Source organism: Danio rerio, chromosome 15 (assembly GCF_049306965.1).
Source record: "Danio rerio strain Tuebingen ecotype United States chromosome 15, GRCz12tu, whole genome shotgun sequence".
Taxonomy (NCBI): domain Eukaryota; kingdom Metazoa; phylum Chordata; class Actinopteri; order Cypriniformes; family Danionidae; genus Danio; species Danio rerio.
Window position 1 is genome coordinate 45867452 of NC_133190.1, and position 13451 is coordinate 45880902.

At 39.6% G+C, this 13451-nt stretch overlaps 1 protein-coding gene and 1 long non-coding RNA gene across 5 annotated transcripts in view; one reads left to right on the forward strand and one right to left on the reverse strand.

Annotated features, from left to right (window-relative positions):
• LOC141377925 (uncharacterized) lies at positions 1-4919 on the forward strand. The gene is made up of 2 exons (XR_012391097.1): positions 1-268; positions 3170-4919. It is a non-coding gene; the product is annotated as an uncharacterized lncRNA (long non-coding RNA).
• The window catches only part of ap1s3a (adaptor related protein complex 1 subunit sigma 3a), a 24883-nt gene continuing 16027 nt past the window's right edge, over positions 4596-13451 (reverse strand). Inside the window, exons 2-5 of one of the 4 annotated variants that reach the window (XM_021481407.3) lie at positions 12673-12851; positions 9083-9191; positions 8704-8855; positions 4596-6209 (exon numbers count right to left, since the gene is read on the reverse strand). In XM_021481407.3, coding sequence (XP_021337082.2) covers positions 8706-8855; positions 9083-9191; positions 12673-12851 — 438 coding nt within the window. In that variant the 3' untranslated portion in view covers positions 4596-6209; positions 8704-8705. 4 annotated transcript variants of the gene reach the window in all.

Here is a 13451-nt window from a genome sequence, read left to right on the forward strand (position 1 = left end):
GCGCCTTGACATTCTTGAGCACTGGATAAAATTGTTCTGCCTAACTGAGCTGAATATTTGCACGTATTCATAACCCATGTAACCCTGAGTATGATGTATAAAAGCTGGGAATACCCCAGTCTTCTTTAGAAGAGAGCAATAAACTGTTGGATTCACATCTCTCAGTTGTTGTTGCCTTCCTGGAGCTCCAGCTTACTGAGGAAACACACAGACGGTCTGCAATTTATCCCAACAACTTGGTGACCCCCGACGTGATGAAGCTGATCAGGTAAGACATGAATTTGGTTTTGACTACCTGATTAGTTTCATCACTGAACTGAGTGTTCAGGAAGCTGGCAAGACATGAATTTGGTTTGACTGCCTGATAAGCTTCATTACTGAACTGAGTAATCCTTGGCTGGGATTTTCCCTGAAAAGCCAAGAAGAGCGCGCTATACAAAAGTAAAACGATCATTCTGTGTGTTTTCTAGTAAGTATTTACTAACATGGGTGGTTCATACCCCAAGCCTGAGATAGGGGAAGGCCCTAAAGATTGGATGTATCGATGTGGGTGGGGATATTACACTAATCCATGGTTAGATAATCTAGCAGGGTGGACTGAGGCACAAGCGATGCATCCCTACCCTAGAGACGGGTCATTTGACCCCCATGTGCTAAAACGGGCTCACAAATTAATTTATGAAAGTGAAGGAGATCCTGAATGGGACCATGATTATATGAAAAAGGGTTATGAAATCTGGATGAAGATGATGAGTGTGTGGAATGATAAACAAAATATTAACCTACCAAAAGAGGTAAAGAAATTAATTCCGAAGCCTCTTACAGGCTCAGCATCAAAGATTGAGGTAAAAAGAAAGGAGACACCCAAAGTGCCTCCAGCCCCTGTTGTTACTGTTCCCTCAGTTACAGTTACTGTTCCTACTCCTACCCTCTCCTCCCCCATTCCTGATGAGAGGCAAGGAAAGGCACATCAGAGGATGCCTCTGTATCCTGTACAAGAATTAGAGGGGCTTCGCACAGAGAAACCAGACCAAGGGGATAATCAGGCTTTCCTATGTGTCTCAAAGAAAGGGGGACATGCTGAAGTAACCCCTCCCTCTGCAACACAGCTCAAGGATGTCATTTCACTGCTTCCTGATATGAGCAGGCCAGTAGAATTTGTAGAAACTATGATACGTGTCTCTAGAAATGCACAGCTTACAGGAGCTGATTATAAATTTATATTGATGAACAAAATGGGGTCTCAATATGATGAGACAGCCCTCATTGATGCAGTTCCTTGCTTGTGCTCTAAAAATGATGAGGTTAAACTACAACCCCAGCAAATGATACGTAGAGTAAAAATTAAAGAAGGGGATTATGAGGAACAAGAATACACAAAAGATGTACCGTACTTTTACTGGCGGGATGAACAGGGTGCTATAGATATCCTGAAGCGACAGCTTACTGCTTACCTTGTGGACACTCGTTGTGCTCATAGAGATTTGTCACACGTGACCAGCTGTAAGCAGGAAAAGAAAGAGACAGTTTCTGCCTTCCTCCAGCGTTTTTCCAATGCTTGTATACATTTGGGAGGATATTGATCTCCCTGAAAGGCAGCCACAACCACTGTTTATTTCCACTTTTATTAGTAACTGTACTCCAGATGTTCAGAAGATACTTAAATTTCAATTATCTGATCGATCTCAAATGACTCCAGAACAGCTCAAGCAAAGGCTTCGAACGATGACTGGCGATGGTCTGTTCGATCAAACTTTGAATGTCGCCCTCCAACAAATGGGGGGTGCACAGCCATACCCTTATAACTGATTTAATAACGGCTTGCCATCTTCCCTCGCAACTGGCCATTGTTAAAACTCAGGGCCATTCGAAGGAACACACTGATGAAGCCAAAGGAAACGCTCTGGCTGACCGACATGCTAATAGCAGCACAACAGCCTTTACCTGAGGACTCTATGCACGTTTCCTTGTTGTCTACAACCTCTGCTTCGGGGATGCTCCCTGACATTGATTTGGCTATGTTACAAGCATCAGCCACTGACGAGGATAAGTCCTTCTGGGACGCCTTTTCTTCCACGTTTGATGAAAAGATGGGTCTATGGCACGACAACACTGGTCGCCTATGTCTCCCACATGTGGCACTGTCATTCCTCGTCCACGAATTTCATGGTGTCACTCATCGTGGACGAAGAGGGGTACATGAAATGATGCGATCTTTGTTTTGTGTCCCAAAATTAGAAACCACCATTAATAACATACTTGACAAATGCCTTATATGCGCTCAATATAATGTATCAAAGCCTGTGGCACAGCACCAACATTTACCAAGACCAATTACACCTTTTTCTGAATGGCAAGTAGATTTTACGCATATGCCCAAGAGGGGACCGTTTAAGTATCTACTGGTTTGCGTAGATAAATTTTCAAAATGGGTAGAAGCTTTTCCTTGCTCAAGGGAAAATGCAAAGGTGGTAACACAGAAATTGATCTCTGAAATTATACCTAGATATGGGATCCCACAAAGTATCGATTCAGATAAAGGAACACCTTTTACATCAAAGGTAACGCAACAATTGGCAACTGAATTAAATATAAATTGGCGTTTCCACATACCCTATCATCCACAATCATCTGGATTTGTGGAGCGAACTAACAGAACCTTGAAAGGAAAGATAAAGAAGGCCTTAAGACAACACGGTCATAAAGATTGGGTAAAAATTTTACCAATAGTACTAGCAGATTTGAGAATGACACCACAAGCAAATTTGGATTCTTTATCACCATATGAGGTGGTCATGGGAAGACCTTTCCCTATCCCATGGCAAGGGGGAATTATGGGAGTGGGTATTGAGCTTTCTAACCACATATCAGAATTCTCAGCGGCCCTAATTCAGAAACTTAATCAGTATTGGGAAAGGGTAACAAAGAAACACCCTGAAATTCCACTTGAGGCAGCACACCCTTTCCAGATAGGGGACAAGGTGCTAATAAAAGATATAAAACCCCAGAAAGATTTAACTGACCCCAAATACGAAGGGCCAGCTGAGGTTCTGGCTGTTACACGCACTGCTGTATTAACTGATCTTTTTCCACAGTGGATCCATGGCACCAGAGTGAAACCATTGAAGTAAATGTCTATGATATGATATTAATCGTTTTTGTTTTGCAGACTACTTCTACTGATAACCCTACTGGGACTGACACAGGCCCACACTGAAGTACACAACTTATTCTGGCAGTATGCTAACTGGACTGCACGACAGACAACCAATGAGTCATGTGTTGTCTGCCAAGAAGTGTTCTCCTCTGCTGTGACTATATCCTTGAAACCTTTACCTTTTACATGTACTAAACTTGCTTTTTGTACAAATGCTTTGGGAGATATTTATGAGTGGCGCCCCACATGTGTTTCTAACAAGAAAACATGGGAGCCTCTTTGCAAATCAACTAGCAGAAAGAATCATTCTGTTGTAATACCTACACCTAGAACTATGGGTTTGAATATTTTGTTGACGAAACCCCAGGGGTTCAGTTTTTCTTTTTGCTTTAATGGGACAAATGGAGGTAATGTATCCACCTTAAGAGCTAAAGATTGTAATATAGTAATTGGCGAGAGGGATCGATTTTCAGGGGTATATTTACCGTGGCGAAAGAATAAAAAATATAGTTCTCTACTAAGTGTTTGTCCACGTTACATCCCAGGCACCTGTGAACTGAACAAACTTAAATGTGCTAATATCACAAATGAGACAGCTGTCACGGCATGTTACAACCTGAACAACACATACTGTCAACGCAGCAACGTAACTTGTGTCCCCACTTGGCCGAGACAGGATGCGGTCCTGGCCGATGACTGGTACTGGTATTGTGGGGGAGAAACCATCTTCAACACTTACCCCACCAATTGGACTGGTCTTTGTACTGTGATCCAATTACAACACATGGTCACTGTCATGCATCTTGCCAGACAATCCAAAAGGGAACGGAGGTCAGTTCCCCAGGACGACGTACCCGACGAACACCGTATGAGATCACACTGGACTAGATTCTGGGAGGCTATGATTCCCAGTTTTGGCGTAGCAGATGCCTTAAAACAGCAAGAGATCATGCATTATAGACTGGCCTCTTTTATTAACAGTACCACGGATGCCATTTCTGGACTAAGAGAGGAGATGAAAGCTCTGAGACTAATGACTATGCAAAACAGACTGGCTCTGGACATGCTCTTAGCGGAAAGGGGCGGGGTCTGCTCCCTGGTCGGAGAGAGCCAATGCTGCACTTTCGTTCCCGCGGATGATGAGGATCTTGGACGAGTAGGACAAGCTGTAAAGGCGATGAAAAGGATATCATCACAGGTGTAAGAATGAAATGAAGGAAAGAAATTATAATTGGGGATGGGGATTTTTAGAAAGCCTGTTTGGATCATTGGCTCCATATGTCTCAATGGTAGTACCGGTACTTATTATTTTCTTATGTGTATGTATTTTTGGTCCATGTCTTCTGAGATGTTTTATGGAACGAATGTATAGGATGGTTAATGCCTTAGGTAAAGGGTTATGAACATTTAGCTATGAATGGAACTGAGGGTAACCATTTAACAAATAGAGTTTATGAGAATATGGTATGATCCAGGCTCTTGTAAAAACAGAGCCTGGAAGAGGGGATTGAAAGAAATATCCATGTAGTCACTCTCCAAATATTCTGTTTTGTAACTGTGTCTTATCTTATTGTAAGTTGTCCCTGTACTAGGCGCCTTGACGTTGCGCCTTGACATTCTTGAGCACTGGATAAAATTGTTCTGCCTAACTGAGCTGAATATTTGCACGTATTCATAACCCATGTAACCCTGAGTATGATGTATAAAAGCTGGGAATACCCCAGTCTTCTTTAGAAGAGAGCAATAAACTGTTGGATTCACATCTCTCAGTTGTTGTTGCCTTCCTGGAGCTCCAGCTTACTGAGGAAACACACAGACGGTCTGCAATTTATCCCAACAATTGCTGTGTGGAGTTTGCATGTTCTCCTCATGTTGGCGTGGGTGTCCTCCGGGTGCTCCAGTTTGCCCCACAGTCCAAACACATGTGCTATTGGATTAAATGGATTAGCTAAATTGGCCGTAGTGTATGAATGTGTGTGAGAATGTAAGCGTGAATGGGTGTTTCCCAGTACTGGGTTGCAGCTGGAAGGGCATCCACTGCATAAAACATATGCTGAAATAGTTGGTGGTTCATTTCGCTGTGACGACCCCTGATAAATAAGGGACTAAGCTGAAGGAAAATGAATGAATGATGTGATTTGAAACAGGTGATGTCAACAGGTGATTGTAATTATGAATCGGTACAAAAGCAGCACCTAAGGAAGGTCTAGTCCAGGAGTGGGCAAACTCTGTCCTGGAGGGCCGGTGTCCTGCACAGTTTAGCTCCTACTCTAATCAAACACACCTGCTTATAGATTCTAGTGATCTTGAAGACACTGATTAGCTTGTTCAGGTGTGTTTGACTAGTGTTGGAACAAAAGTCTGCAGGGACACCCGCCCTCGAGGATCAAGTTTGCCCATCCCTGGTCAAGTCATTTAGGAGCAAATATGGGCCAAGTTTGCCAACAAATACTTGAAAAAATTACTGAAATGTTTAAAAACAATGTTCCTCAAAGAGGAATGGATACATTACAAAGTGGTAAATGCTTTACTGTTAAAACCTGTTTTCAAATGTGTTTCAAGAGCCAGAACTGAAATACTTTACACATTAAATAATGTTTGTTGTATTGTCTGCAATGAAATGCAAGTCAAAGTAAATTCAGAAATCACTACTTTCTTTTTTTTTTATCTGCGTCTTCCATACTGTCTTAACTTTCTCTGATTTGGGGTTGTATGTAATATGAATGTGATTTAGTACTTCTCGCATACTGTTTTTCCAACACTATGAATTCGAACACACTACTCAGCTCAGTGTATATCACGTACAATTCAGTAATGGAGATTTTAGACACACATGAAAAATTGTAACGTTGTCCCTTCAGTGCACTCAGAGCTTCAGTTCACTCACTCTCTTTCAGTCACACTGAAATGGACTACATTGGTGGACTATGTAGGGAATATTGAATGAGGGAATAGGGTTGATTTGGGACCCTGCTGTCTGTTTCTGTAGACTGACGTGATGACTGTTAACGATCCTTCAGTAAGTGGGTTTGCTTAAATACTCCTCCATTGTCTGTCAAAAAACAAAGACAAAACTCAATCAGTAAATTTTGTTTTACTATGCAAGAATTAAAAGATGAGACGTCCAATTTTGGTGCCTGTGCCAAATTAAAATGTTTAAAAGTGGTCTTTTAAACTTAGAAAACATTAACAGTTGAAGACAAAATTATTCACTCTCCTGTGAAATTAAATGTGTATCTATATAGTGTATGTGTGTGTGTGTGTGTGTGTGTATATATATATGTATATATATATATATATATATATATATATATATATATATATATGTATATGTATATATATATATATATATATATATATATATATATATATATATATATATATATATATATATATATATATACACACACACACATTACACACACACTTTTACCAGCCACTTTTTTAGGTACACCTGTTTAACTCCTCGTTACCGCAATTATTTCTAATCAGCCAATCACATGGCAGCATGTATTTAGGCATGTAGACATGGTTAAGAGGATCTACTGAGTTTTAGAATGGGGAAGAAAGGGGATTATTTAAGTGACTTTGAACATGGCATGGTTGTTGGTGCCAGAGGGCTGGTCTGAGTATTTCAGAAACTGCTGATCTACTGGAATTTTCACGCACAACCATCTCTAGGGTTTACAGAGAATGGTCAGAAAAAGTGAAAATATCCAGTTAGGGGCAGTTCTGTGGGTGCAAATGCTTTGTTGATGCCAGAGGTCAGAGGAGAATGGCCAGACTGGTTCCAGCTTCTAGAACAACAGTAACTCAAATATCCACTTGTTACAACCAAGGTCTGCAGAAGAGCATCTCTGAACACACAATACGTCCAACCTTGTGGCAGATGGGCTACAGCAGCAGAAGACCACACCGGGTGCCACTCCTGTCAGCTAAGAACAGGAAACTGAGGCTACAATTCACAAAGGCTCACTAAAATTGGACAATAACAGATTGGAGAAACATTGCCTGGTCTGTTGACTCTCGATTTCTGCTGCAACATTCGGATTATTGGGTCAGAATTTGGCATCAACAACATGAAAGAATGGATCCATTCTGCCTTGTGTCAATGGTTCAAGCTGGTGCTGGTGGTGTAATGGTGTGGGAAAAATTTTCTTGGCACACTTTGAGCCAATTAGTACCAATTGATCATCCTTTCATCGCCACAGTCTACCTGAGTATTGTTGCTGACCATCTCCATCCCTTTATGACCACAGTGTACCCATCTTCTGATGGCTACTTCCAGCAGGATAACGCGCTGTGTCATAAAGCGTGAATCATCTCAGACTGGTTTCTTGAACATGACAATGAGTTCACTGTACTCAAATGGCCTCCACAGTCACCATATCTCAATCCAGTAGAGCACCTTTGGGATGTGGTAGAACGGGAGATTTGCATTATGGATGTTAAACTGAAAAATATGCAGCAACTGTGTGATGCTATCATGTCAATATTGACCAAAATCTCTGTGGAATATTTTCAATATCTTGTTGAATCTATGCCATGAAGGATTAAGGCAGATCTGAAGGCAAAAGTGGATCCAACACATATTAGTAAGGTGTACGTAATAAAGTGGCCGGTGATTGTGTGTGTGTGTGTGTGTGTGTGTGTGTATACTGGTTACAGAACAAAACCACTGTTATTCAATGACTTGCCTAATTAACCTAATTAAGTCTTTAAATTACACTTTAACTTGAATATTAGTATATTGCAAAATAACCAGCAAAATATTATATACTGTCATCAATGACAAACGAAATTAGGTATTAAAAGTGAGTTCAACTTTTCACGTTTTGGAAAAATCTTTGAAAAAGAATTCGAATTTCACAGGAGGGGCGTCACAGTGGCGCAGTGGGTGGCACAATTGCCTCAGAGCAAGAAGGTCGCTGGTACGAGCCTCGGCTGGGTCAGCTGGCATTTCTGTGTGGAGTTTGCATGTTCTCTCCGTGTTGCCGTGGGTTTCCTTCAGGTGCTTTAGTTTCCCCCTCAGTCCAAAGACATGTGCTATAGGTGAGCTGGCTAGGCTAAATCATCCGTAGCGTGTGTGTGAATGAGTGTGTATGGATGTTTCCCAGTACTGGGTTGCAGCTGGAAGGACATTCACTGCATAAAACGCTTGTTGGATAAGTTGGCGGTTCATTCCGCGGTGGCGACCCCTAATTAATAAAGGGACTAAACTGAAAAGAAACTGAATGAATGAATTTCACAGGAGGGATAATAATGTTGCCTTCAATTCTATATTGTCAGAGTTCAAGTTCATTTATTATGTATGTTTAGAAACAAAGCATTTGGCAAAACTATTAGTATAAAATTAATAGGTCAAACTAAACAGGAACGTTTTAAAAAGTGACCTTAAAAAGAGATTTAAAAAATAGTGATTGGGCCATACTTTAGACCACCTTTCGTTAACAGAAGTCAAAATCTAAATAGGAGCTGAATAAAATATACGTTTATATAAAAATGAAGCAACATAACATTGAAATGTAAATCCAAGTTGTATATACTTTCATTGTCTGACCTCCTGAAGTGATTCGGCCTCCTCTATTGATTTGGCCACAGACGCTTTGGATGTTTCCTGCACTTCTCCACCAATGACAAACTCATCCAGGATAAAATAAGCCTTCTCGAAGTTAAAAATGATGTCTAATTCACACACCTGCAACACAGATATCAAAGCAGACACCAATTGCATTAATCGCAAGAGTCACAAAAACACACAATCAAATGTCTTTGTTGTCACTTTTGATCAATCTTATGCATCCTTTCTGAATAAAAGTGTGCATTTAATTAATTAAATTAATTAATTTAAAAAAGGATCCTGACCGCAAGAGTTTTAATAGTTTTTATTTGATACATTTTTTACTTTAAATACATTTTCCTTACATTGCCAAAGTACTGGTCCAGCAGCTCCACGTATCTGTGCAGAATATCCAGCGTGAGCAGCTCATTGTCATCTTGCTCTAAACCACAGCAGAAATACAGACTGGCGTACCTAAAGGTCAGAGGTCAACGTAACCACTCTGAGTACAGGAAAAATACAAACTGACTGCAGTGTTTTTACATGCAACCCACACACAATCAACCCAGGCTTATTTTTGATACATATCCCTATATACATTTCTGCAGATCTCAGGAGCTACGTTTTTTTTTGCAGTTTTTGTTTTAGTGAATCCACCAGAGGCCGCTGTGTACGCTTTTTCAGATCTCAAATTTGTCACATGAGTGCCATTCATGCCTGGTGTTCTTGCGAAAATCCACCAGAGGCCGCTGTCGACTGACTGCCAGAACAACCGACCAATCCACCGACAGTGTTTTCAAAAGCAATCCAGAAAAATAAAAGCCCTCTCCTGATTTTTACCACGTTTTCAGATCTTACCACATTCTCACCCTGTTATTTACTTGTTTACTTTTGGCTTTTGTTTGCTTTCTGAAACCATTCTTCGTCAGACTCAAACATCATCGTCGCTGTCAACTCCTCTCCACATCTTAAGTCCACCGACTGGTAACAGTAGGAAAGCCGTCCACACAGAGGTAGAGGGAAAAGAAACAGGCAGTCTGCGATGTCATTCCACCAAATAGCATTTCTTTTAAAGATGAAATACAGCCATATTTAGCTCTGGCTACACATTTCACGCTCTCCAGAAATGTGTACGGGGATATATTTTCACAATGAACGCGTGTTACTCACAGTTATAGGCTGATCTGGGATCAGTATGCTCTTAAAAACCAGTAAGTTTTTAAAAATATATATGTATCAAGAGTAACATTTGGGATCTTACATTATTTTCTTTGCACTACTTTGTTTATGCTGAAATTAAATTGGTGTAGAAAAAAAAAAAAAAAAAATATATATATATATATATATATATATATATATATATATATATATATATATATATATATATATATATATATATATATAAGTTGTTTAGAAAAATTACAATTACAAAGAAACCGTTTTTTGTGAAAAGTTTTGTGAAAGTTTTTGTGAACTGTGCAGTAGAAAAACAAGTTTTTTTTTGGTAAAACATACCTAAAACAATCTATGTTTTATATAAAACTTAAAATTTGTTCCTCTACTGCACTGCATACATTTACTTAAGAATAAATATAATAAGTATTATTACAATGAATAAATGAATAATAATCATTAAAATGTTAATATGTATATTTTTCCCTTAGAAATAGCTAATCAATTTAACAAATAATTACCAAATAAACAGCAAGTAACACATTAAACTAAATGTTAAATATTCGAGAGGAACAACTGAAGCAGTACACTACCTGACAAAAGTCGATCAAATTTTTAGAAACAGCAACTAATAACTTGACTTCTAGTTGATTATTTGGTGTCAGAAGTGGCTTATATGAAAGGCAAAGGCCTCTAGATTACGCTTATTTTACCAAACTAAAATATGATGATGCCTTGATTTTTTAATGATTTAATTAGGACAGTAAGGTCTGACTTTGCTTAGACAAAAGTCTTGTCACTAAACAGAAATGATGTCCAGTATAGAATATAAAGTCATGCTGCAGTGGAAACAGAGTGAATATTGTGTCTGACTCCCATGAGCTTGGAGGACTGCATCCATACATCTCTGCAATGCCTCAAATCACTTATTAATAAAGTCATCTGCACTGGCTAAGAAAGCGTTCTTGCAGGACTCGATTCTATGGATTCATCTTCAATGCCTCCTCCATCTTACCCTAGACATGCTCAATAATGTTCATGTCTGGTGACTGGGTTGGCCAATCCTGGAGCACCTTGACTTTCTTTGCTCTCAGGAGCTTTGATGTGGAGGCTGAAGTATGTGAAGGAGCGCTATCCTGCTGGAGAATTTGCCCTCTCCTGTGGTTTGTAATGTAATGGGCAGCACAAATGTCTTGATACCTCAGGCTGTTGATGTTGCCATCCACTCTGCAGATCTCTCACACCCCCCTCCCCATACTGAATGCAACCTTAAACCATGATTTTTTCTTCACCAAACTTGACTGATTTCTGTGAGAATCTTGGTAACACTTTACAATAAGGTTCATTAGTTCATGCATTTACTAACATGAACTAATCATGAACAACACATGTACAGCATTTATTAATCATAACTGAACATTTACTAATGCATTATTAACATCCAACTCCATGCTTGTTAACATTAGTTAATGCACCATGAGTTACCAATGAACAACTGTATTTTCATTATCTAACATAAACTAACATGAACAAATACAGTAGTAAATGTATTGCTCATTGTTTGTTCATGTTAGTAAATGCATTAATTAACATTAACTAATGAACCTTATTGTAAAGTGTGACCAAAATCTTGAGTCCTTGCGGGTTCCAGTAGGTCTTCTGCAGTATTTGTGATGATTGCGATGCAGTTCAACAGATGATTCATCAGAAAAATCGACCTTCTCTCACTTCTCCAAATGATCAACTAGAAGTCGAGTTATTATTTGTTACTCTTACAACTGGGATCCACAACAAGATTTTTGTCAGGTAGTGTGTATTCTTGTAAAGCATACTTCAATCATTATTTTTATTTACAGCTAATAAAAAATATTCATAAACGATGTAAAAGTATAATTCAACTTTACAGCTAAATTTCCTTTTATTGATTTGTTTTAATACATCTTCAGTTTTAATTTAAAGTTATTTAATAATGTTGTTGAGTATTATGCCATTGCTATTACGCCCCATTCACACGGGGCGTCAGCGTCAATGCTTCCCAGAGTAGTAGCTTCAGAGTAGTTGCTCGTTGCAGAAGTTGGGACCAGCTCAACTTTTCAAGCGCCGACGGAAGCGTCAACCAATCAGATCGCTGTATGCAAAAACACCAGCTAGACAGTGGCCTATTGCTGACTGAATTTCATAGGCTGACGCTTCTTCCATGACGATCGTTTCAGCCCCAACTTCAGACACGCCTTCAGTCAAGCGTTGACGCTGAAGCCCCGTGTGAATGGGGCGTTAGATTTAAAGTGTGAAAAAGTCTGCAGAAATGTCATTTTATTTGATTTAAGCTAAGCTAGATGAATTTAAGAAATATTTTTTGGCTGAAATAATCAAAGTGCAATTACATAAATATTACATAATAATAATAATTTATGTATGAAGTAATAATAACAATACATTAATACTACAATTATACATAATTTAATTGAATATTATTATTATTATTAAACATAAAAATATATATTTCGGATGAACAGAAGCCCTGATGTGTCACAAGTGAATACAATGTTTGCTCTGCAGGTCAAAGTTCAGCATGCAGGCATTATAAAAGCTTGTCAGCGTCTTCTGAATGAATTGCGATACTTCACTATGCAGAGATATGAACGCTGCATGAACACTCACGCTATTCACTGTAAACACACCCGCTTTAGGGCTGATCATTAACTGGGGTCAAAGGTCAAGTTTAGTGATTCTATGGGAGCGTCAGAGAAAGCAGTGTAGATAAGAGCGGCTTATCTCAGACCTGCGGTAGACGATCTTCAGGTCTCTCCAAGGCAGGAAGTTGCAGGCTTTGGGCGGGCGGGACAGCACCATCTGCGTGAGGTCTCGAATGATCTTCCTCTTGTCCCGATCGCTGAGCACCGTGAACCACTTCTGCAGCCGCAGCTTTCCCTGACGACTGAACAGCAGAAGGAAGCGCATCTGCAGCATAAACAACACACACACTCATCTGTACTCAGAATCACACGCTTTAACTTTTAATGAACATCAAAACTTACACTTATTATTTTCATATGGATATTTAGTAGGGCTTTTTTGGAAACTATCTGTGTACTTCATGATTTTGTCAAAATTTATTTGCTTTTATAATCTTTAATCAAATATCAAAACCTTTCCTTCACATCTCGTCACATGGAATGCGTTTAGGGTGGGGCTTTCAGTCATTTAGGGCGGAGCTTTCAGTATATTACAGTGGGTCTATCAGTCCTTCAGGGTGGGACTATGAGTAATTTAGGTCTAGGCTATCAGTACTTTAGGGTGGGGTTATTGGTTCTTTAGGGCGGAGCTATCATTACATTAGGGCAGGGCTATCAGTCATTTAGGAGAATGGGGCTATTGGTTATTTAGGGCGGAGCTATTAGTCCTTTACATTAGGGTGGAGCAATCAGTCCTTTAAGGTGAGGCTATTGGTCATTTAGGGCGGAGCTATCATTACTTAAGGTGGGGCTATTAGTTATTTAGGGCGGGGCTATTAGTTCTTTAGGGCGGTACTATCGTTAACTTTAGGGCGGGACTAGCAGT